At 40.9% G+C, this 26269-nt stretch overlaps 2 protein-coding genes across 51 annotated transcripts; one reads left to right on the top strand and one right to left on the bottom strand.

Annotated features, from left to right (window-relative positions):
• The first annotated feature begins 4400 nt into the window (after window positions 1-4400).
• LOC125075206 (nascent polypeptide-associated complex subunit alpha, muscle-specific form-like) lies at window positions 4401-20453 on the top strand. 50 transcript variants are annotated; one of them, XM_047686879.1, is made up of 40 exons: window positions 4401-4454; window positions 5176-5206; window positions 6118-6150; window positions 6745-6831; window positions 7275-7487; window positions 8050-8405; window positions 8844-9051; window positions 9266-9412; window positions 9517-9597; window positions 9742-9837; window positions 10063-10086; window positions 10156-10311; window positions 10384-10431; window positions 10477-10752; window positions 10798-11274; window positions 11323-11643; window positions 11716-11964; window positions 12013-12132; window positions 12178-12381; window positions 12454-12573; window positions 12670-12789; window positions 12991-13110; window positions 13360-13479; window positions 14381-14500; window positions 14750-14869; window positions 14915-15118; window positions 15167-15382; window positions 15584-15703; window positions 15929-16072; window positions 16322-16561; window positions 16595-16804; window positions 17335-17343; window positions 17824-18027; window positions 18268-18495; window positions 18568-18591; window positions 18640-18759; window positions 18832-19059; window positions 19204-19240; window positions 19637-19827; window positions 20304-20453. In XM_047686879.1, exons 1-40 carry the CDS (start codon window positions 4413-4415, stop codon window positions 20417-20419), a joined length of 6180 nt encoding a protein of 2059 aa, XP_047542835.1. In that variant the 5' UTR covers window positions 4401-4412; the 3' UTR covers window positions 20420-20453. The 50 variants fall into 50 exon arrangements, with proteins under 50 accessions (XP_047542835.1, XP_047542848.1, XP_047542820.1 ...); XM_047686892.1 differs by lacking the exons at window positions 10156-10311; window positions 10384-10431 and adding an exon at window positions 10360-10383 and having other exon boundaries at window positions 9742-9813; window positions 10633-10752; XM_047686864.1 differs by having other exon boundaries at window positions 9742-9813; window positions 9907-10311.
• Window positions 20454-22301: 1848 nt separating this feature from the next.
• Window positions 22302-24626, bottom strand: LOC125075212. Its single transcript, XM_047686902.1, has 2 exons — window positions 24582-24626; window positions 22302-22835 (listed from the first exon to the last, which is right to left on the bottom strand). Exons 1-2 carry the CDS (start codon window positions 24583-24585, stop codon window positions 22342-22344), a joined length of 498 nt encoding a protein of 165 aa, XP_047542858.1. The 5' UTR covers window positions 24586-24626; the 3' UTR covers window positions 22302-22341.
• Between the last annotated feature and the right edge of the window lie 1643 nt (window positions 24627-26269).

The following is a 26269-nucleotide window of genomic DNA, read 5'->3' as shown; positions in this document are numbered from 1 at the left end:
CTTGAGACGGCTCTGACTCTCCGTTTAAAGCTTTTCTTTTAAAGATTAGTAGCAATACCCCAAATTCATTAAGGAATTACTAATATTATCATTTACCCTTCTAAGCTTATCACTTGTGTTAGGAGGGGGTACGACATACAACAAGGCGATCTATTGACGCTTATAGTCTATTCCAATGGCAGTAGGACAAAAGATAAACAAATCTTAGATTCACGTATTTCATGCGATTTGTTAAAAACTCAGCTATATTGTGCACTACTAAGAGTTTATGATTAATATATCTCTATTTAAAATACAACACTATTACACTTTACCACTTATATCAACTTTAATTTTACTTCCAAAATTCCGATAACTGTTTCGTCGACGTTCGAAACGCCATTTTTTCGTAAGTCCATAGTGAATATCATAGACTAATCAAGCTCTCGACCAATGATATCGCGTCAATTTGCTCTCAAGTGTTGTTTATTTGGCCTTTCTCCTCTTATAGAGTTTATATATATTATTATGTTTTATTACACTGCTGGCCTAACGCCTCCTCCCGTTAAGAAGGTTTGGAGTTTACCACCACGCTGCTCAAATGCTATCATACACACGTAACAGAATTTTATTGAAATTAGACACATGCAACCTCACGATGTTTTCCTTTACCGCGCACGTGATGAATTATCAACGCGAATCGAAAATGAAAATTCTTTTGAAAGTGTGCCGGAGTTTGAACCCGCAATCTATTTCAATATAATTCAATCGCTAAGAATCCTGTTTAACTGCTGAGCCGTCGTGTTTAATTTTTTATTTTTACATTTACATTTCATTAGCAGCCGGTAAATTTCCCACTGCTGCTCTAAGGCCTGCTCTCCCTTTGAGAATAAGGTTTGGAGCATATTTCACCACGCTCCAATGCGGGTTGGTGGAATACACATGTGGCAGAATTTCGTTGAAATTAGACACATTCGCCGCCGAGCATGAGATTAATTATAAACACTAATTAAGCACATGAAAATTCAGTGCTTGCCTGGGTTTGAACCCGAAATCGTCGGTTAAGATGCACGCGTTCTAACCACTGGGCCGTATCGGCATTGAATATTCGTTATGTAACGATAAAAATAACTGTAAATTTCGTTTGTAACATAACATTATTTACGTAAAAACAGTTAATATTTGTACTGTTCGTGCGCAACGGTTAATAAAACAAAAGAAACACGTTATTATAATAAAAGATACGTGTAATTTATTAAACACCTGTTATAATATAATAATTAAATAATAGTTCGTTAAATATTATTTACGGATTGGCTCGAATGTCCGAGAAGCTATCTGGTAACCGATGGCTGGGTATGGGCATGTTATGCGGAGGAATGAGGACCATGTTGTGAGAAAGGTTCTGAGAATGGATGTGGATGGATATAGAGGTAGGGGACGACCCAAGGAACGATGGATGGATTGTGTGAAAGACGATATGGTTAGAAAGAATGTAACTTGTGAGATGACGTCTGACAGAGAAGTATGGAAGAAGACATGCTGCGCCGACCCCAAGTAAAATTTGGGTTAAGGGCAGGAGGATGATGAGGATGATGATGCTGGATTCGAACCCCTTTCATTCATTTAAGGGTTGGTTTAATTTGACGTATTCTACGAGACTGGAATGTTATGTAAATAGTAACAGTTTGAACAAAAGTTCGCTGCAGCGATGAATCTTTATGATGTCATCTAATCTAACGATTGAATTTTGCAGCTCTAGACCGCTTAAAGAGAATATTTTCTCGCGACCGAAACGTCGTAAGCGCCGGGATTTTCATGGCGCATACGCGTTTCGTTCAACGTACACGATACAATATTTCGGCCCATATAGATTTGACGGATTGTCGATTGGCGCCGTCTTTAAATAAATATTATTTGACATTGCAGCGTGACTGTATTTTTATTTTATATATAATTCTAAAATGAAAGTAGCCTTAGTTACTCCTCATTACATCAGCTATCTGCCAGTGGAAGTCCCGTCCAAATCGGTCCAGCCGTTCCAGAGATAAGCCGGAACAAACAGACAGACCGACAAACGAAAATTAAAAAAAAATGTTATTTTGGTATACATACATACTTTTAGTAATAAGCGGTTATTTTAATATTACAAACAAACACTCAAATTTTTATATATTATAGTTTAAAAAAAAAGTATTATAATTCTCATCTCTAAGCATTGATTACGTTTAATTTATATTTTTAATACATATTGTGTTACGTGGTTTCGCACGAGATAATATTTAAATATATTTTTGTTTCCTTCATGTAATACTGTATCTGTTGGATGTCCGGTTGAAATTAAAAAAAAAACTAAAAAGATAACCACCGTGAAGTCTTAACGGACTGTCGAAGTGTCAAACACATCCAATACTGATCAACCACGCGGAGTATCAGTCAAGAGCGATCGATTCTTTACTAAACATATTAAGAGCACTTATTCCAATAAATATATATTTTACGTAGTGGGTAGATACCACCAATACAGATATTCTACCACCAATACAGTACTGGTGTTATTGTGTCTCGGCTGAAGGGTGAGCCAGTATAACATGCACTGAGGACATAACATCTTAGTTCCCAAGGTTGGTTTTACATTGGCCACGCAAGGAATGTCTAACCTAACCTAAACCATAAAAAAAATTGCCTCCTGTCAATTTCTGACGTTTCTATGCGTGTGTGCGTGTTACTGTGTATACATGTATAATCACTACTACAGTCAAGCGAATCGTTATAAAGCATAGTGTTCTTAATTATTTTCTAAAGGCCTCTATTTTCAATTGTATAGAAAATAAAATGACGTACGAATATCATAATAAATTAGTCCGAACGCCCCGACTTCGCACGAGTGCGACGCTGATACTAAATATACTACAGATTGTCTTACAATGTTCACAGTTCTTCAGTCGTTAGACAATACAAACCGCTGTGTCCCTGCGTTTTAAATCTGTAATATCTTCGAAAATATTCATTTAAATTACGCGCAGTAAAGGGCCGTATTGATCTATATTAAATGCACAATGTATTTAAGGTACTTAATTAGATAAAGATTGATGCTGTATTGCTTAAAATCGCTTCGAAAATAAGCCATTATTTCTCGTAAAAAGTAAATGATAAAACATACATATACTAAAACCTATGGCAGGTTTTGTTTTTACTACTAGAGTAACTTGTTTCCGCTTTCTAAAATTAATTATTTGTTAAATCGTAACAATTTAGTAAATCGCAATCAAGAATCCTCTTTAATTTTCTGCACATCTACGGCTGGAGCTTCAAAATGAGACCGTAACTGATTCTTTACGTGCAGCCATCGTCCCATAATCACTGATAAGAACATTTTACCGTCAAAACTTTCAGTCCAACCTTTGTCTGACGCATAAATTGTACAAAAAACGATTAAATACAATAAATTTAAGATACTAAGTTCTTTTTTTTAATTAAACGAAAGTAACAAATGCGAGGTACGAAGTTCTGAACAAACAATAATGAAAAAAAACTACAATTGAATTGAGGAAGTCCGTTTTTTGAAGTATTGTCATCAGAAAAATATATACTTTAAGGCTTTGTGCTAGCCCGTCTGGGTATATTAATCTACATCAGATATTCTACCGCCAAACAGCCAGAGTGACCCAGTATAACTACAGGCACAAGGGACATAACATCTTAGTTCCCAAGGTTGGTGGCGCATTGGCGATGTAAGGAATGGTTAATATTTCTTACAACGCCAAATATGTGGTAATGACAAGTTATCGATTCTATTACGATCCAACTTCGACTGTTTTCGATTCGATTGCGAGGAACTGTCGATTTGTTACAAGAATTGGGATCCTGATCGTTAGCCATAAAAATCTTGTACCTATACGAGTGTGTCATACCTTCCGCGTCTCTCAAACTTCAGCCGGAACTCAATAATACCTACTGAAGTTTGGTGGTAGAATATCCGAAGAGCGAGTGGCACCTAGCTAGACTGGCGAGTGGCACCTAGCCAGGTGGGCTTGCACAAAATCCTACGACCAAGTTACTGGAATCGACGCTCAGCATCACCCGCTGCAAAGTGAGGAGGTCTCGCGCATTGACATCATTCGACACAAACATGGCGTCGAATATATTCCCAATTAAAATTAAAAATTTAAAACATTCGAAAACAATACACAGACTATACAAACGAAGGTTGTCTGAAAAACCAGAAGTTTATTATTTTCTATATAATGGTTATATTTATACAGATGTAATTGATTATTTATTACCCATTATATACATATATTTGTTTTAACGTTAATAATGATGTTTGTACAAGAATCGTTTCGGTATAAAACGGCGGCCGCAGACCCAGGACATCATAGTCTTGTTGGACAATTGGTCTTTTAAGGATATTAAGTCCTAAGACCAAAGATATGATGAAGGCATCGTATCTTTTGCTGCTCTGCGTCATTGGCGTAAGTCCTTTTTTACATTTTGAATATAATTCAGTTTTGCCATAATTTTGCCATCATTATATATTTCCGATTCCCGGCCGAGTCGATGTAGAAAAAGTTTTCTATCTTGTCTTGGGTCTGGGTGTTTGTGCGTTACTTCTGATTTTCCATAACGCAAGTGCTTTAGCTACTTACATTGGGATCAGAGTAATGTATTTTTTTATGTTCTGCCATTAGTAATAAATACTATTTTTTGTGTTTAAATGGTGAATGAGGCACGAGAGACATAACTTTTGCCAAGTTTCGAAGGTCGGTAGCGTACTGGTGATGTAAGGTATGGTTCATATAGAGTCTAGGGGCGGTGGTGAATTACCACCAGGTTCCATTTGCCCGTCCGCCAACCCATTCTGTAAAAAAATATCAGCAATGAATTATGGTCGAATTTCTATCAATAGACCAAGAGTAATATTGACCGCCATGCGATGGTACTTTGATGGCCATACGTGAAATGTCTTTGTGGTAATATGTGGTCACCACATAGTTCACCGGAACAAAAATATAAAGTAATGTTGCTTAGCGGTAGAAATAATGGGTGTGTGGTACCTACCGACTACTTGCTCAAAGCCCTACCACCGTAACGACCGATTGAAACGACTGAATTACACCACTAAATTTTTATCGGCTCGAATTTATTGAAATATGCTCAATGTTTTATTTTTTAATTCATATTATTTTGTCACAGGTTCTGGATGCGCTGGTCGCTCCAACACAACGTAAGTATTTATTTAATTCCACAATGATATTCTCTCGATCGATATAGCAACGGTAGCCATTTTGTAGCGAGACTAGCCAACTGTGCAGGATATACAGTATAATGCACAAGTGTATGTGCAAACACAAATTCACTGCCTATTTTTTCATTTATAATAACAAATTGTACATGACACGACAAAAGATAGCCCATTCCACTAGTCGAACTCCTAGGGAACAAAATACTCGTACCCCATTGGTCGCGCGCTGCGCGTAAGCGCGTGAGACCATCCTCAGAAATGATTTGGCCAATGAGATTTATCCGCCTTAACCAATACAATAGCGCCGGCCAAGGACAAATTCCTGTACACAGAATCATAAAATAATTCTCAAATGGGGGTTATGTTATAAATTCTCCTACAGAGGTCAATGATTTAAATGACTCAAATTTATAATTTAATTAATTCGGAATTGTAACATTAGATATTAAAACAGAGGCAAGTCAATTTGACTGTCAGTTTGAGCAATGTACGAAAACAAAACACATTCAAATGTCAAGCAGCGCCACTGACCGCCATATCTCGTAATATTGTTCATAAACATCAACATAGTATAAAACCATGTCACTTCCCGCCATCTGTGATGCAAGGGGAAGGTTTATATGTGTAAAACTTATATATGCTAGTAGAGTAAAGCCGAGCGATACGATAGCAGACCAAGGGCAAATTATTTTGGGAACTCGATTCGTGGAATAGACTTTCTTAAAGTGAGTCTGTGTTAACTTACACACACATGCACTCTAATATACGCGTGTATATATACTATGTGTTTGCTAAGTTTACTTTGAGTTGTTATGAATTGGGGGCACTTAAAATAATGATTGCTTTGTGTACTTATAAATACATTTTTAAATAATGTTAATAATTCTTTACAGACGATGGAAAATTCATAAAACTCGACCTTCCTGGTAAGATATAATTATAATTTATAATATCTTAAGAAACTTGTTAAATCTTATTATTAACTTAGAATCTTTATAACCGCGACTGTTTAATAAATAATTTATTAATAGTCATATTAACAATTGATTTTAATCTTAAAATACAATTAAAGTATGACACAGTTACGCAATAATTCATTACATATATGACAATTCATTTACACGTTACTTTCAATCACCAAAGTTAACTTTCACCAGCAGTTTAGACTAACTTGACATTATGAAATAGTCAGTTGCCCTTTTAACTCTTCGAATTTCTTAAACATCGATACGGTCGACGTATAAAATCGTATCTAGAAATAAGATAAATACTTCTCTCATTCCAATAATATCATTGGACCCCTAACACAGAATACCAAGTTGAAGTAAGGGTTCAAAATCTAATTTATATGATTTGAATGACAATGGTTCAAATCAAAGTTAAATTGAGATAGATTAGAGAATTAAAATAGACAAAAATAATCGCTATAATTCTGTTAATCTCGTCACTAATACGCGTAACCCACTCATCCCTAATACAACGTCGATGGCAAGTGGACTGACAACGTCAAAAACTTGCAGATGACGGTAACGAATACAAGTTCTCCGCGGACAAGAAGTTGGACAAGTTTGGTAAACAAATCATTACACTGACACTCGAGCCTGTTGGTAAGTTCGTAAGCACAGAACAGCGTGGCTTGCAACTACACACACACATAAAATAAATTCTCAGATAGGGGTTATGTTGTAAATTATCGAATCGGGGCTAACGATGTAAATAATTCGAATTTGTAATTTAATTAATTCGGATAAAAGTCAACTGGGCTGTTAATTTGAACGATGTACCGAACGAACAAACCTAAACACTAACCACGTCAAGTAGCACCACTGACCTCCATACCTTATATGTTCATAAACATAGTATAATACCCGCCGTCTGCACACTTTGATCTTTCAAAACTTCGCAGCGGACTTTAACGTAGTTTTTATCAATAAACAAGAGAAAAATTTTATATGTATAAGAGAATTTTAACTTTCCTAGTAGAAATTAGATAATAATTTTTCTTTCTATGTTTGTTATTGTATAATATCTGATATGTTTTTCTTCGCAGACGATAAAAAAGATGGATTGACATCTGGATTGAACCAACAGTCCTACTGGAAGAACGTTGCTAGTTCATCGAACGCGGCACAAAATTCAAAAAGTAATCGTAACGAATTTGCTGGTCAAATAAATAACGGAAACGAAAACGCTTACTTTACATCAGTGTCTGACTCGAAGGAATCATCCTCAAGTTCGAACAGTAACTATAATTATAATGAAGGTACGTAACGTTATTCCTAATATTCTATTGTTATTTTAGATTTAACGGATCATTTTACGATTTGGAAGTTTAAAAGTTTCGTTGCTGTTTCTGAAATCTCGAAATGGGGGATTTTTTTGCTCCATCGAAAAAGATTATTACCAGTTCTTAACTTGACCATCATTGACATGTCGTTACCCAGTTTTTCAATGGATTAATACCACCCTGAATTAACACCTGGAGTAAGAACACCCAATTGTTACAGGAGCATAAAATCTGATGATTCATGAATTTTATATTTAGTTGCTTGTTCTGTAACTACAGGCATAACATCTTAGTTCCCAAGTTTGGAATTGGTAATCTTTCTTAAAGCTCCACAAATGTGGTGCTGTCGCAGTGTGCACACCCATTTCTAATAATAAAAAGTATCTGTGTCTTATAATTCTTTATTATTTTAATTCATTAAGTTGCGCGTTCAGTGATATGATGCTTTATGTGTTAGTAACTTGACAGAGAGTAGTTTTGAGAAAGTGACTATTGTAAATTTTAATGCGAATACTTATTCAAGTGTATTTTGTTACAGGATACAACGTTAATAGCGTTCCATCGAGATCGTACCCAGCACAATTACTACCACCAAAACCCCGACCATCGGTGTATTATCCACCACACAGATATCCACCACAGTTCTATCCACCACCAGCGTATTACCCTCGTCCAATTTATCCAGAACCCATTCCTTACGTGCAACCTGCGTTTGTAAATATTCCTTCATCTGAAAATTATAAACGCGGATTTGTACCCACCAATGGAAACGGATACTTACTCCCGCCTAGACCATTTGTCAATCAATACCCCGTCCCTCTTGCTTTGCCATCAAAGCAACCAGTAAGGCCTATCGCTCCAGTTCCAGTAAACCCGATTAACATCTCAGGTATATATACTCGTATAACTAATTTTAACACACATAACACTTGAACAAACGGAAACACATTCACGGAACGCAATTAAAATGATAATTTGAAAGATCATTTTCGTCTCGATGTGAAAATTTCGAAAATGCTTCTGTAGTTGACGCTTGCTTGAAATAAAAAAAAATTAATGTCGCCTGAGATATGACATATTTTATACTTGATCTTTATTTAATACTTGACCGTTAGGAGAAAGGATTTTGAAAGAATAGATTAAATATATATGTTTAAGTAAGTATATATGTATATGACAAAGTAAATAACTTAATTCACTTAGTTTCGTTTTCTACTATTTTTCACACCTAAATACGTTCATGTACATCTTAAGTTTGCTGCTCTGCTAGTGTTTATATTGTTTTCTTTATTTAAAGGTAAACCAATTGCACCCCCAGTCAGTGTGCCCGCTCCAATAATTGCACCAATCAGTGTGCCGAGCATTCAACCAATTAGTGTGCCGAGCATTCCACAAATCAGCTTACCTCAAAACGCTCCTGGTTCCGCCAGCTACATTAAATCTGTTAGTGGTAGCAGTACAGGCAGTTCGTACTCAAACAATAAACAGGCTTTCTCAAGCACATGGAATCAGAACGTCGGAGGATCATCCTCATTAACAAGTAAATAATACGTTTTTATTCTACTTTTATTTCATTGTTCAAGTTGGGGAAATAGGACTATACTCAGTCAGTTAATCTCTTCAATTTGCAATGAGAGCCAATTTTAAAATATAAAACAGCCTAATATTTAAGCCAATAAAACATTGTTTTGTCATAATTTTAGCTTTGAACCAAAAATTATACGTTTTCCTATAATTGACATAATTTTTAACAGCCCCACAGAATGACTCTCCTAGTACTATCAGCTCAAGTTATGGCCAAACATCAAGTGGTAGTAACACTGAAAGCTCATACTCAAGCAATGAACAAACTTACTCCAATACCTGGGGACAGAATGAAATTGGATCTACTACCGCTACGGGTAAGTTGCACAATGCGATCTATCGGAAAATAAATGATTTTATTATGGAATTCTCCAATTCTCGAATTTTCAATTCCAATGAAATTTTTGGGTTTTTTTTACAGGCCCACAAGGTGGATCACCTATTGGACCTCAAAATGGATCACCTACTACCCCACAAGAAGGAAAACCTAACCAACCGCAAGGCGGATCACCAACCCAACCACAAGGCGAATCACCTGACCAAACACAAGGTGGATCACCAACCCAACCACAAGGCCAATCACCTGACCAACCACAAGGCGGATCACCAACCCAACCAGAAGACGATTCACCTAAGCAACCACAAGGCGGATCACCAACTGGACCTCAAAATGGATCACCTACTACCCCACAAGGAGAAAAACCTAACCAACCACAAGGCGGATCACCAACCCAACCACAAGGCCAATCACCTAAGCAACCACAAGGCGGATCACCAACTGGACCTCAAAATGGATCACCTACCCCACAAGGAGGGTATCCGACCGGCCCAGTGAATGGAACCCCCGGTTCAAGTACTACAAGCTTCACAAGTACGTCGACTGGTAGCAGTGCGGTTATCTCACCATCAGGACCTCAACCTGGATCACCAACCCAACCACAAGACGATTCAACTAACCAACCACAAGGCGGATCACCAACCCAACCACAAGGCCAATCACCTAAGCAACCACAAGGCGGATCACCAACTGGACCTCAAAATGGATCACCTACCCCACAAGGAGGGTATCCGACCGGCCCAGTGAATGGAACCCCCGGTTCAAGTACTACAAGCTTCACAAGTACGTCGACTGGTAGCAGTGCGGTTATCTCACCATCAGGAACTCAACCTGGATCACCAACCCAACCACAAGACGATTCAACTAACCAACCACAAGGCGGATCACCAACTGGACCTCAAAATGGATCTCCTACTACTCCACAAGGAGAAAAACCTAACCAACCACAAGGCGGATCACCAACCCAACCACAAGGCCAATCACCTAAGCAACCACAAGGCGGATCACCAACTGGACCTCTAAATGCATCACCTACCCCACAAGGAGGGTATCCGACCGGCCCAGTGAATGGAACCCCCGGTTCAAGTACTACAAGCTTCACAAGTACGTCGACTGGTAGCAGTGCGGTTATCTCACCATCAGGACCTCAACCTGGATCACCAACCCAACCACAAGACGATTCAACTAACCAACCACAAGGCGGATCACCAACTGGACCTCAAAATGGATCACCTACTACCCCACAAGGAGAAAAACCTAACCAACCACAAGGCGGATCACCAACCCAACCACAAGGCCAATCACCTAAGCAACCACAAGGCGGAACACCAACTGGACCTCAAAATGGATCACCTACCCCACAAGGAGGGTATCCGACCGGCCCAGTGAATGGAACCCCCGGTTCAAGTACTACAAGCTTCACAAGTACGTCGACTGGTAGCAGTGCGGTTATCTCACCATCAGGACCTCAACCTGGATCACCAACCCAACCACAAGACGATTCAACTAACCAACCACAAGGCGGATCACCAACTGGACCTCAAAATGGATCACCTACTACCCCACAAGGAGAAAAACCTAACCAACCACAAGGCGGATCACCAACCCAACCACAAGGCCAATCACCTAAGCAACCACAAGGCGGATCACCAACTGGACCTCAAAATGGATCACCTACCCCACAAGGAGGGTATCCGACCGGCCCAGTGAATGGAACCCCCGGTTCAAGTACTACAAGCTTCACAAGTACGTCGACTGGTAGCAGTGCGGTTATCTCACCATCAGGACCTCAACCTGGATCACCAACCCAACCACAAGACGATTCACCTGACCAACCACAAGGCGGAACACCAACCCAACCAGAAGACGATTCCCCTAAGCAACCACAAGGCGGATCACCAACTGGACCTCAAAATGGATCACCTACTACCCCACAAGGAGAAAAACCTAACCAACCACAAGGCGGATCACCAACCCAACCACAAGGCCAATCACCTAAGCAACCACAAGGCGGATCACCAACTGGACCTCAAAATGGATCACCTACCCCACAAGGAGGGTATCCGACCGGCCCAGTGAATGGAACCCCCGGTTCAAGTACTACAAGCTTCACAAGTACGTCGACTGGTAGCAGTGCGGTTATCTCACCATCAGGACCTCAACCTGGATCACCAACCCAACCACAAGACGATTCAACTAACCAACCACAAGGCGGATCACCAACTGGACCTCAAAATGGATCACCTACTACCCCACAAGGAGAAAAAACTAACCAACCACAAGGCGAATCACCAACCCAACCACAAGGCCAATCACCTAAGCAACCACAAGGCGGATCACCAACTGGACCTCAAAATGGATCACCTACCCCACAAGGAGGGTATCCGACCGGCCCAGTGAATGGAACCCCCGGTTCAAGTACTACAAGCTTCACAAGTACGTCGACTGGTAGCAGTGCGGTTATCTCACCATCAGGACCTCAACCTGGATCACCAACCCAACCACAAGACGATTCAACTAACCAACCACAAGGCGGATCACCAACCCAACCAGAAGACGATTCCCCTAAGCAACCACAAGGCGGATCACCAACTGGACCTCAAAATGGATCACCTACTACCCCACAAGGAGAAAAACCTAACCAACCACAAGGCGGATCACCAACCCAACCACAAGGCCAATCACCTAAGCAACCACAAGGCGGATCACCAACTGGACCTCAAAATGGATCACCTACCCCACAAGGAGGGTATCCGACCGGCCCAGTGAATGGAACCCCCGGTTCAAGTACTACAAGCTTCACAAGTACGTCGACTGGTAGCAGTGCGGTTATCTCACCATCAGGACCTCAACCTGGATCACCAACCCAACCACAAGACGATTCACCTGACCAACCACAAGGCGGATCACCAACCCAACCACAAGACGATTCACCTGACCAACCACAAGGCGGATCACCAACTGGACCTCAAAATGGATCACCTACTACCCCACAAGGAGAAAAACCTAACCAACCACAAGGCGGATCACCAACCCAACCACAAGGCCAATCACCTAAGCAACCACAAGGCGGATCACCAACTGGACTTCAAAATGGATCACCAACCCAACCACAAGACGATTCACTTGACCAACCACAAGGCGGATCACCAACCCAACCACAAGACGATTCACCTGACCAACCACAAGGCGGATCACCAACCCAACCAGAAGACGATTCACCTAAGCAACCACAAGGCGGATCACCAACTGGACCTCAAAATGGATCACCTACTACCACACAAGGAGAAAAACCTAACCAACCACAAGGCGGATCACCAACCCAACCACAAGGCCAATCACCTAAGCAACCACAAGGCGGATCACCAACTGGACCTCAAAATGGATCACCTACCCCACAAGGAGGGTATCCGACCGGCCCAGTGAATGGAACCCCCGGTTCAAGTACTACAAGCTTCACAAGTACGTCGACTGGTAGCAGTGCGGTTATCTCACCATCAGGACCTCAACCTGGATCACCAACCCAACCACAAGACGATTCAACTAAGCAACCACAAGGCGGATCACCAACTGGACCTCAAAATGGATCACCTACTACCACACAAGGAGAAAAACCTAACCAACCACAAGGCGGATCACCAACCCAACCACAAGGCCAATCACCTAAGCAACCACAAGGCGGATCACCAACTGGACCTCAAAATGGATCACCTACCCCACAAGGAGGGTATCCGACCGGCCCAGTGAATGGAACCCCCGGTTCAAGTACTACAAGCTTCACAAGTACGTCGACTGGTAGCAGTGCGGTTACCTCACCATCAGGACCTCAACCTGGATCACTAACCCAACCACAAGACGATTTACCTGACCAACCACAAGGCGGATCACCAACCCAACCAGAAGACGATTCACCTAAGCAACCACAAGGCGGATCACCAACTGGACCTCAAAATGGATCACCTACTACCCCACAAGGAGAAAAACCTAACCAACCACAAGGCGGATCACCAACCCAACCACAAGGCCAATCACCTAAGCAACCACAAGGCGGATCACCAACTGGACCTAAGTCTCCACAAGGAGGATCACCAACCCAACCACAAGGTGGAAAACCAAATCTACCACAACTAGGATATCCGACCGGCCCAGTGAATGGAAACCCTGGTTCCAGCAGTTCTACCTACATTAAATCGACCACTGGAAGCATTGCAGGCAGCACATACACAAGCACTGGATCGACTTACTCAAACAGCTGGGGTCAGACTGAAACTGGATCCAGTTCTTCCACAGGTTAGTTTTCCCATGAAATCTAAATACAATATTAACTTTTAATTAAAAAGCGAAATATAATTTTGATATTGGCTATCGACAATGACAGCAATAGTATTTTTATCCTGGTTCTGCAGGATTCATTATTAAGGCGACCTCTCCTCACATTGAGAGTAAGCAGAGGATCAGTAATGGATGGGGCTTTTACAAGCTGTTACTTTAGTTAATTTAATTATGGCTGAATTTTTTAGATACTTATATTTAAATGGCCTCCCTTCAAAAGGGTAGGTGTTACGTAACCAGTGACTTTTTCTAGACAACTGTCAACGAATATGGACATTTTTTTTGAATACTGATTTGTTTGTTAAGGCTTGAGTGTAACAACAAATAAATAAACAATCTAACATTGGCCTTTACAAAAATTGTCGTGAAAAAATGGTAGCGATGAGTTGATTAATACATCTTAATAGAGAATATGAATTTGGAGTTTATTTTTTTTTATTTTTGTATGAAAATTACAATAATTAAATAATTGTTTAAACAAATACAGGCCCACTAAATGGATCACCTACCACCCCACAAGGAGGAAAACCTATCTCTCCACAAGGAGGATCACCAACTGGACCTCAAAATGGATCACCTACTACCCCACAAGGAGGATCACCTACTACCCCGCAAGGAGGATCACCAACTGGACCTCAAAATGGATCACCTACTACCCCACAAGGAGGAAAACCTATCTCTCCACAAGGAGGATCACCAAACAAACCACAAGGCGAATCACCTAAGCAACCACAAGGCGAATCACCAACTGGACCTCAAAATGGATCACCTACCCCACAAGGAGGGTATCCGACCGGCACAGTGAATGGAACCCCCGGTTCAAGTACTACAAGCTTCACAAGTACGTCGACTGGTAGCAGTGCGGTTATCTCACCATCAGGACCTCAACCTGGATCACCAACCCAACCACAAGACGATTCAACTAACCAACCACAAGGCGGATCACCAACCCAACCAGAAGACGATTCCCCTAAGCAACCACAAGGCGGATCACCAACTGGACCTCAAAATGGATCACCTACTACCCCACAAGGAGAAAAACCTAAGCAACCACAAGGCGGATCACCAACCCAACCACAAGGCCAATCACCTAAGCAACCACAAGGCGGATCACCAACTGGACCTCAAAATGGATCACCTACCCCACAAGGAGGGTATCCGACCGGCCCAGTGAATGGAACCCCCGGTTCAAGTACTACAAGCTTCACAAGTACGTCGACTGGTAGCAGTGCGGTTATCTCACCATCAGGACCTCAACCTGGATCACCAACCCAACCACAAGACGATTCACCTGACCAACCACAAGGCGGATCACCAACCCAACCACAAGACGATTCACCTGACCAACCACAAGGCGGATCACCAACCCAACCAGAAGACGATTCACCTAAGCAACCACAAGGCGAATCACCTAAACAGCCACAAGGCGGATCACCAACTGGACCTCAAAATGGATCACCTACTAGCCCACAAGGAGGAAAACCTATCTCTCCACAAGGAGGATCACCAACTGGACCTCAAAATGAATCACCTACTACCCCACAAGGAGGAAAACCTATCTCTCCACAAGGAGGATCACCAACCCAACCACAAGGCCAATCACCTAAGCAACCACAAGGCGGATCACCAACTGGACCTCAAAACGGATCACCTACCCCACAAGGAGGGTATCCGACCGGCCCAGTGAATGGAACCCCCGGTTCAAGTACTACAAGCTTCACAAGTACGTCGACTGGTAGCAGTGCAGTTATCTCACCATCAGGACCTCAACCTGGATCACCAACCCAACCACAAGACGATTCAACTAAGCAACCACAAGGCGGATCACCAACTGGACCTCAAAATGGATCACCTACTACCCCACAAGGAGAAAAACCTAACCAACCACAAGGCGGATCACCAACCCAACCACAAGGCCAATCACCTAAGCAACCACAAGGCGGATCACCAACTGGACCTCAAAATGGATCACCTACCCCACAAGGAGGGTATCCGACCGGCCCAGTGAATGGAACCCCCGGTTCAAGTACTACAAGCTTCACAAGTACGTCGACTGGTAGCAGTGCGAATATCTCACCATCAGGACCTCAACCTGGATCACTAACCCAACCACAAGACGATTTACCTGACCAACCACAAGGCGGATCACCAACCCAACCAGAAGACGATTCACCTAAGCAACCACAAGGCGGATCACCAACTGGACCTCAAAATGGATCACCTACTACCCCACAAGGAGAAAAACCTAACCAACCACAAGGCGGATCACCAACCCAACCACAAGGCCAATCACCTAAGCAACCACAAGGCGGATCACCAACTGGACCTCAAAATGGATCACCTACCCTACAAGGAGGGTATCCGACCGGCCCAGTGAATGGAACCCCCGGTTCAAGTACTACAAGCTTCACAAGTACGTCGACTGGTAGCAGTGCGGTTATCTCACCATCAGGACCTCAACTTGGATCACTAACCCAACCACAAGACGATTTACCTGACCAACCACAAGGCGGATCACCAACCCAACCAGAAGACGATTCACCTAAGCAACCACAAGGCGGATCACCAACTGGACCTCAAAATGGATCACCTACTACCCCACAAGGAGGATCACCTACTACCCCGCAAGGAGGATCACCAACTGGACCTCAAAATGGATCACCTACTACCCCACAAGGAGGAAAACCTATCTCTCCACAAGGAGGATCACCAAACCAACCACAAGGCGAATCACCTAAACAACCACAAGGCGGATCACCAACCCAACCACAAGGCCAATCACCTAAGCAACCACAAGGCGGATCACCAACTGGACCTAAGTCTCCACAAGGAGGATCACCAACCCAACCACAAGGTGGAAAACCAAATCTACCACAACTAGGATATCCGACCGGCCCAGTGAATGGAAACCCTGGTTCCAGCAGTTCTACCTACATTAAATCGACCACCGGAAGCATTGCAGGCAGCACATACACAAGCACTGGATCGACTTACTCAAACAGCTGGGGTCAGACTGAAACTGGATCCAGTTCTTCCACAGGTTAGTTTTCCCATGAAATCTAAATACAATATTAACTTTTAATTAAAAAGCGAAATATAATTTTGATTTTGACTATCGACAATGACAGCAATAGTATTTTTATCCTGGTTCTGCAGGATTCATTATTAAGGCGACCTCTCCTCACATTGAGAGTAAGCAGTGGATCAGTAATGGATGGGGCTTTTACAAGCTGTTACTTTAGTTAATTTAATTATGGCTGAATTTTTTAGATACTTATATTTAAACGGCCTCTCTTCAAAAGGGTAGGTGTTAGGTAACCAGTGACTTTTTCTAGACAACTGTCAACGAATATGGACATTTTTTTTTGAATACCGATTTGTTTGTTAAGGCTTGAGTGTAACAACAAATAAATAAAGAATCTAACATTGGCCTTTACAAAAATTGTCGTGAAAAAATGGTAGCGATGAGTTGATTAATACATCTTAATAGAGAATATGAATTTGGAGTTTATTTTTTTTTATTTTTGTATGAAAATTACAATAATTAAATAATTGTTTAAACAAATACAGGCCCACTAAATGGATCACCTACCACCCCACAAGGAGGAAAACCTACCTCTCCACAAGGAGGATCACCAACTGGACCTCAAAATGGATCACCTACTACCCCACAAGGAGGAAAACCTATCTCTCCACAAGGAGGATCACCAACTGGACCTCAAAATGGATCACCTACTACCCCACAAGGAGGAAAACCTATCTCTCCACAAGGAGGATCACCAAACCAACCACAAGGCGAATCACCTAAACAGCCACAAGGCGGATCACCAACTGGACCTCAAAATGGATCACCTACTAGCCCACAAGGAGGAAAACCTATCTCTCCACAAGGAGGATCACCAACTGGACCTCAAAATGGATCACCTACTACCCCACAAGGAGGAAAACCTATCTCTCCACAAGGAGGATCACCAACTGGACCTCAAAATGGATCACCTACTACCCCACAAGGAGGAAAACCTATCTCTCCACAAGGAGGATCACCAACTGGACCTAAAAATGGATCACCTACTACCCCACAAGGAGGAAAACCTATCTCTCCACAAGGAGGATCACCAACCCAACCACAACAAGTATATCCGACCCGCCCAGTGAATGGAACCCCCGGTTCAAGTACTACAAGCTTCACAAATACGTCGACTGGTAGCAGTGCGGTTATCTCACCAACAGGATCTCAACCTGGATTACCAAACCAACCACAAGATGGATCACCAACTGGACCTCAAAATGGATCACCTACTAGCCCACAAGGAGGAAAACCTAACTCTCCACAAGGGGAATCACCAACCCAACCGCAAGGCGAATCACCAACTGGACCTCAAAATGGATCACCTACTACCCCACAAGGAGGAAAACCTATCTCTCCACAAGGAGGATCACCAACTGGACCTCAAAATGGATCACCTACTACCCCACAAGGAGGAAAACCTATCTCTCCACAAGGAGGATCACCAACTGGACCTCAAAATGGATCACCTACTACCCCACAAGGAGGAAAACCTATCTCTCCACAAGGAGGATCACCAACCCAACCACAACAAGTATATCCGACCCGCCCAGTGAATGGAACCCCCGGTTCAAGTACTACAAGCTTCACAAATACGTCGACTGGTAGCAGTGCGGTTATCTCACCAACAGGACCTCAACCTGGATTACCAAACCAACCACAAGATGGATCACCAACTGGACCTCAAAATGGATCACCTACTAGCCCACAAGGAGGAAAACCTAACTCTCCACAAGGGGAATCACCAACCCAACCGCAAGGCGAATCACCAAATGGACCTCAAAATGGATCACCTACTACCCCACAAGGAGGAAAACCTATCTCTCCACAAGGAGGATCACCAACTGGACCTCAAAATGGATCACCTACTACCCCACAAGGAGGAAAACCTAACTCTCCACAAGGGGAATCACCAACCCAACCGCAAGGCGAATCACCAACTGGACCTCAAAATGGATCACCTACTACCCCACAAGGAGGAAAACCTATCTCTCCACAAGGAGGATCACCAACTGGACCTCAAAATGGATCACCTACTACCCCACAAGGAGGAAAACCTATCTCTCCACAAGGAGGATCACCAACCCAACCACAACAAGTATATCCGACCCGCCCAGTGAATGGAACCCCCGGTTCAAGTACTACAAGCTTCACAAATACGTCGACTGGTAGCAGTGCGGTTATCTCACCAACAGGACCTCAACCTGGATTACCAAACCAACCACAAGATGGATCACCAACTGGACCTCAAAATGGATCACCTACTAGCCCACAAGGAGGAAAACCTAACTCTCCACAAGGGGAATCACCAACCCAACCGCAAGGCGAATCACCAACTGGACCTCAAAATGGATCACCTACTAGCCCACAAGGAGGAAAACCTATCTCTCCACAAGGAGGATCACCAACTGGACCTCAAAATGGATCACCTACTACCCCACAAGGAGGAAAACCTATCTCTCCACAAGGAGGATCACCAACTGGACCTCAAAATGGATCACCTACTACCCCACAAGGAGGAAAACCTAACTCTCCACAAGGGGAATCACCAACCCAACCGCAAGGCGAATCACCAACTGGACCTCGAAATGAATCACCTACTACCCCACAAGGAGGAAAACCTATCTCTCCACAAGGAGGATCACCAACCCAACCACAACAAGTATATCCGATCCGCCCAGTGAATGGAACCCCCGGTTCAAGTACTACAAGCTTCACAAGTACGTCGACTGGTAGCAGTGCGGTTATCTCACCATCAGGACCTCAACCTGGATCACCAACCCAACCACAAGACGATTCAACTAACCAACCACAAGGCGGATCACCAAACCAACCACAAGGCGAATCACCTAAACAACCACAAGGCGGATCACCAACTGGACCTCAAAATGGATCACCTACTACCCCACAAGGAGGAAAACCTAAATCTCCACAAGGAGGATCACCAACCCAACCACAAGGTGGAGCCATCGGAAGTCCCAAAAACAGTGGTAAATGTAAGTGTTTTCTTATTTCACAATAATTTTATCATCATATAAATTCGCGAGCACTCGTTAAGGATGTTTTTACTACTTAAAAACAATTAAAACGCAAAATTTATTAAGTCTTTACTTCGTTTAAGTGAAATACTTCACAGGAAACCATCACCGCCGTCTGTACGCTCAGATCTTTTAAACTACCCAACGGATTTTATTATTGTATGCATATGCGGATGCATATTATTGTAGAGTAGAGCCGAGAATTTAAATTTGGCTCGTCGGAAAAGTCCATTTTTCGTTCTTTTACCTAAAAGATCAGTAAATACTGTTATTGTACCCGCGTGAATCCAGGAAGTGCAGCTAGTATATTATATAAAAGCATCATATAAATATCTGTGATTCGCACTTAAATTTAAACTATCCATTATTGAATCTTGAATTAGATTCCGTTGTAGATTTTTCAATGAGATTAATTTGTTCGTTTTGTATTACAGCACCGGTCAGACCAGGATTCTACCCCAACTCACCAGGGAAGAGTCGTATTTGTGTCTGCTTCAACAGCTTCTCAGAGATGCCTAAAGAACTCCAAGAACAATTCAGATATTACTAATGAGAAACGGGATTTGAATTGGTTGAATTTTAACGAAAAACGCATATGAAAACTGACCTTAATATTAAGAGTAATAAATTCAGCATTATAAAATACATTGTTTTATTTGTGACATTAAACATCGAACATCGAATTTACTTGGTGGTAAGGCATTTTGCGATCCCGTCTGTTGAGGTACCACCCACTCATCAGAAATTCTACCGCTGAACAGCAATATTTTGCATAGTTAGGATCTCGTTTGAAGGATTAGTGAGACGGTGTAACTTCAGGTCACTTCGGGCATAAGTGACGTAATCTTAGATCCCAAGATTAACACCGCAGTAGTGTTTTATAACGATAGTCCGAAAGTATCTATCGATAGTTAAGGTGCTAAAGATAGTTTCGACAGACTATCGATAGTATTGTCATGTGTCAATACTATTGGTAGTATCGATAGGTCCCCATGAGCAAAACAATTAATACTGTCTGTAGTATTCAAAAATCAAAATCAAAATATACTTTATTCAAGTAGACTTTTACAAGCACTTTTGAATCGTCATTTAACAAACTATTTAAAGTAAAGCTACCACCGGTTCGGCATGTACATTCTACCGAGAAGATCCGACAAGAAACTCAACTATTGCAAAAACAATTACTTTTAAATTAAACTATGGATATTATCGATAGTATTCTCTTAATAATAGTTTTGTACTATAGATAGCCAGTTGTTTTTCGATAGTATTCCCGTACCGCAGTACCGTATTTCAATAAGTTTAATTAAATTTGCTCCAGTTTAGAGTATAAGAATTAAAACGTTCAGTACTTTTTATCGCTTTATGAAAAAAACATTTAAGTATACCCTCAAGTTTAAAAATTGTGTGCGAAGTGTAAAATTTACATAGTTGCATACGTCCGTCGATGTCCAAAGACCAAGACCAAAATAATGTACTAAAGTATTGTACGTCTTTAAAAGATCATCAAAAAAGTCCGCGATGGTAATGTCTATCTCTTAGAGTCGAGATGGCCCAGTGGTTTCGGGTTCAAACCCAGGCAGGCACCACTGAAATTTCATGTGTTTTATTTTTATTTTGTTTCATTAATTTGTGTTTATAATTCATCTCGTGCTCGGCGGTGAAGGAAAACATCGTGAGGAAACCTGCATGTGTCTAATTTCAACGAAATTCTGCCACATGTGTATTCCGCCAACCCGCATTGGAGCAGCGTGGTGGAATATGCTCCAAACCTTCTCCTCGAAGGGAGAGGAGGCCTTTATCCCAGCAGTGGGACATTTACAGGCTGCTAATGTTAGGGATAACCCACAATATCTTTATATCCTTTACGTTTAACGAGAAATAATGGCTTATTTATGAAGCGATTTTAAGCGAATCTACCATTAATCCTTATCCAATTAAGTGCCTTAAATACATTGTGCATTTAATATATATCAATATGGCTCTGAACTCACTGACAAAGCTGTGGACGTTGTAGACATTCTGTAGTATATTTAGTATCAGCATTGCACCCGCGCTTGTCTTATAAAGTAGTATTAAAAAGGTATTTAAAAGTCAAAAGCACTATATTACTTAGTGGTAGGGCTTCGTGGAAGCCCGTTTGGGTAGGTACCACCCACTCATCAGATATTCTACCGCCAAACAGCAGTATTTTGTATTACTTTTGTTTCGGTTTGAATGGTGAGTAAGCCAGTGTAACTACAGGCAAAATTAGCTCCCATGGTTAGTTGCATAGGTTTGCTGTAAGGATTGGTTATTATTTCATACAGCAAAAATGTCTATTGGCGATGGTGACCACTCACCATCAGGTGGACCCTTTGCTCATCTGCCGACCCCTTACATAAAAATGTCAATAATAAAAGTTTTCCGTGGGAATATAAATAATGCCATACTTCAGAAATTAAATGATTTATTTGCATCTTCGAGAATGTTCTACGAGTTTTCGATGGCCGCAATTTCTGAGCTACGAATGACAGCGTCGATTTTTTGCCGCGTCACGAAAATGTTTTTCCGCAACACATAAGTAATCTGATCCGCGGTCTCGTCTGTCACATTCGGTAGTTCGTTCTTGATACATTTCTTTATATCTTCGAACGTACTATCAGGTAAACCGTCGTTCACCGTCTCGATCGCTCTGACCTGGTCGATGTTCTCGACGATGTCTTTCAAATCCCTTGCGAATCTGTGGCAGAACTCCTCCAAGTGACCTTGGATTTTTTCCATATCGTTGACCGTCAAATTTTTGTATTGAGATTTCACGTAGTCGGCCATCATATTCCTGAAGTTTGTTACGTACGAAACGTCGTTCAACATTTTCTTTAAATCGACAATTTCCTTTGTATCTTCGACTTCGATGACGGCCTCCTCATCTTTAATCGGGTACGTGTTTATCGTTGATAGCAGAAACCCGAAGAGAAACAGACGTACTGAAAAAGAAAATAACAAATTTATAAATACAAGCTGACTAGACAGACGTCCTTTGCTATGAATATTCAATTCGAATTGGTACAATTGAAAAAAAAAAAATTGATGTCATAAATGTATCGTTTAAATTTAAAGATCTAAGCATACACAGGGACAGATAGCGGTAAGCGTCTCTGTTTCATACTATGTAACGTTTCCGACATCCGTTTTAAGCGACATCTGCAGTGAGCTTCTGTCAACTGCACAACTGACAAATCTGTCAGTTGTTTGACAGTTGGTGCATTATCTTGATCGCACATGACATTAGCGAAATAATCTGTGCCCTCTTGGCACAAATAAAGCCAGAATAAAATAAAAAAAAGAAGTTTTCTTGAATTTTATAATATTACGAGCAACTTACTAAATTTTCTCTTGTCGGTTCAGTGGTATTGCCGTGAAGCAACGTACAGACAGATAGTTACGTCGTTAATCGCGACATTTGTATACTCTATTCCAATCATAACAGGATAAAAGCCAAATAAACAACACTTGACAGCAAATTGACGCGATGTCATTGGTCGAGAGCTTGATTGATCTGTGATATTCACTATGGATTTGCGATTGGCGTTTGAACGGCAACGAAACTGTTATCGGAATTTTGGAAGTAAAATTAAAGTGGATATAAGTGGTTAAGTGTATTATAAATAAAGATATATTAATCGTAAACTCTTAGTAGTGCACAATATAGCCGAGTTATTAGCAAATCGCATGAAATACGTAAATCTAAGATTTGTTTGACGTTTCTCTGTCTTTCTCTAGCCCTCTGTCGCTTTCTATTTTATAGGGTTTTATGAAACATATTTTTTTATTATTGGATTGGATTTTTAATGACGGTATTATTTCTTATCCTTTTATTACTCTCAAACCCTGTTGATTTATTTAATTGTGTATTTTATTTAATACGTATTATAAAGCGTGTGTTTGAAGTCATACGACCAGCTGGAAATTCAGCAACACGAAAGCTATGATGTCACAGACTACAACCCAATTAAATACAGTAGGTTAATAGAATGTTGTAAGCTGATATGATTACTCTGTTTAGTCTTATGTATTATTTGTTATACAGGAAAATACACATGAAAAATTTCAAATCAAAATCAAATCAAAATATACTTTATTCAAGTAGGCTTTTACAAGTTTTTTGAATCGTCATTTAACAAACTATTTAAAGTAAAGCTACCACCGGTTCGGAATGTAGATTCCATCGAGAAGAACCGGCAAGAAACTCAGTAGTTACTCCTTTTCAACGTCTAAAAATACAGTCATGTTTGTTAAATACAATTATATATGTTTTGTCTCCTGCCTGGAAGTCGACAAGCATTAACTCCACGCTTTTTTATCATCAATATAATCATGTATCGAATAATATTACCCCTCTTTACCGATGTACTTTTTACAATTGACTTGAAACTATGAAACAGCAAAGTTAGAACGCGTGCATCTTAACCGATGATTGCTAGTTCACAGCACTGAATTTTTATGTGCTTTATATGGAAAACATCGTGAGGAAATCTGCATGTCTTCAACGAAATTCTGACACATGTGAATCCACCAACCAGCTTTGAAGCAGCGTGGTCCAATATGTACCCTCAAAAAAGGAGAGGAGGCCTTAGCACAGCAGTGGTAAATACCGGCTGTTCCTAACTATCTTTTAAATACTAAATCAACAATGTTTTTATTACGTAAAATTAATATTAAATATGACTTACGCATTTTACGTTGGGTTATATCTGTGGTCGAATGCACAATGAAATCATTCGACATCATCTTCGTAAGTAATAAATTGTGTAACGCAAGAGTGAACAAGTCAGGAACATAACAATTTTTAAATGAATGTAGATTCTACCGAGAAGAACCGACAAGAAACTCAGTAGTTACTCTTGTCCGACATAGTTTAGAAGGTGATTTAGATAAAAGATGCCGTCTCCTTACAAATGTCAAAACGTTGATAGCTTGTGACAGAGTTTATAAAAAGGCCCGTAAATAATTCTGAAACGCACAATGTATTTAAGGTACTTAGTTGGATAAGGATTAATGCTGTACTGCTTAAAATCGCTTCGTAAATCCGCCATTATTTATCGTAAAAAGTAAAGGATAAAAAATGGTTATTGTAGGCTATCCATAAGAGATAGACATATACCATCGCGGACTTTATTGAAGACCTTTTTAAGTTGTACAATACTGTAGTACATTATTTTGATCTATCTCGTAGGGTTCAGCCAGCGTTTGCAATGTAAGCGCAAAAAATTATGTTTATTTACGAAATTACCTTAGAAACCTCTAAAACAATGTTTCTCTATTAAATTATGTATGTATTAACATATAAACCTTCCCTTTGAATCAATCTATCTATTAAAAAAAACCGCATTAAAATCCGTTGTGTAATTTTAAAGATCTAAGCATACACAGGGACAGACAGACAGCGGGAAGCGTCTTTGTTTTATACGATGTAGTGATTATTTTCGATCCACGACTTAAATAGTTATTATTAATAGAATTATATTACATATTGCGGTCAAATTCAGTCCATTGTTATTACAGACAGACAGATTTACTTCAGCGTTTATAATATTAGTATAGATCACGAACGTTTTTAACACGCTTATGTTAGCTTCACTTGTAACTATGTATGTAAGAAAATCTTGGCATCTTAATTCGACCCACTTGCCGGTCTTCGATTAGGATGACATTTTGCACACGCTCCGAGTTTTGATGACAATACACGACTAGCTAAGAAACGTCATTACGAATCCAATATGGCGGCCTCCCCAAGATGGCGGACTGGCTGTTATATGGATATCAAATGGAAGGGCTTGCTGTCAGGAATACGAAAAAAATAGTCACGTGACTTAAATCGAAGATGGCGGATTGGCTATTTGAACAATTCCGTTGATATGGGTATCAAATGAAAGGTTTGCTTTTGTTATTTTTAGTGGGTGCTAAAAGCGTGTCTTTTAGTTTTTTAAATTTTATTTAAATATATTCTTAGTACGATACATTTGATGGCGAGTTCCGCATAACACCGTCCAAGCGGAGAGCACTTACGAGATGCCCCTGATTGGCTTTGTTAAGACTCGACGTGTCATAGATACTTGTATTCTTAATGCTTAACTAGTGTATGTCCTGGTTTTGCGCGTGCATGTAACTTTGGCGGTAGGGTTTCGTGCACCCGTCTGGGTACCTCACCCTCATGAATTATTCTACCACCAAGCAGCAATGGTTAGTATTGTTGTATTTTGGTTTGTAGGAAGTGAGACAGACACAAGGGAAGTGACGTAGTTCCCAATGTCGGTGTTGGTAGTGTATGAGATTGTTTTTTTCTTTTTAACGGCGACAATGTCTGTGTTAATCGTGAGATTATATTATAGATAAAAAAGCGTGTTTTTACATTTTTTAC

Source organism: Vanessa atalanta, chromosome 30, assembly GCF_905147765.1.
Source record: "Vanessa atalanta chromosome 30, ilVanAtal1.2, whole genome shotgun sequence".
Lineage (NCBI taxonomy): Eukaryota > Metazoa > Arthropoda > Insecta > Lepidoptera > Nymphalidae > Vanessa > Vanessa atalanta.
The sequence above is the reverse complement of the archived record's forward strand: the minus strand, read 5'-3'. Positions and strand labels throughout refer to the sequence as shown.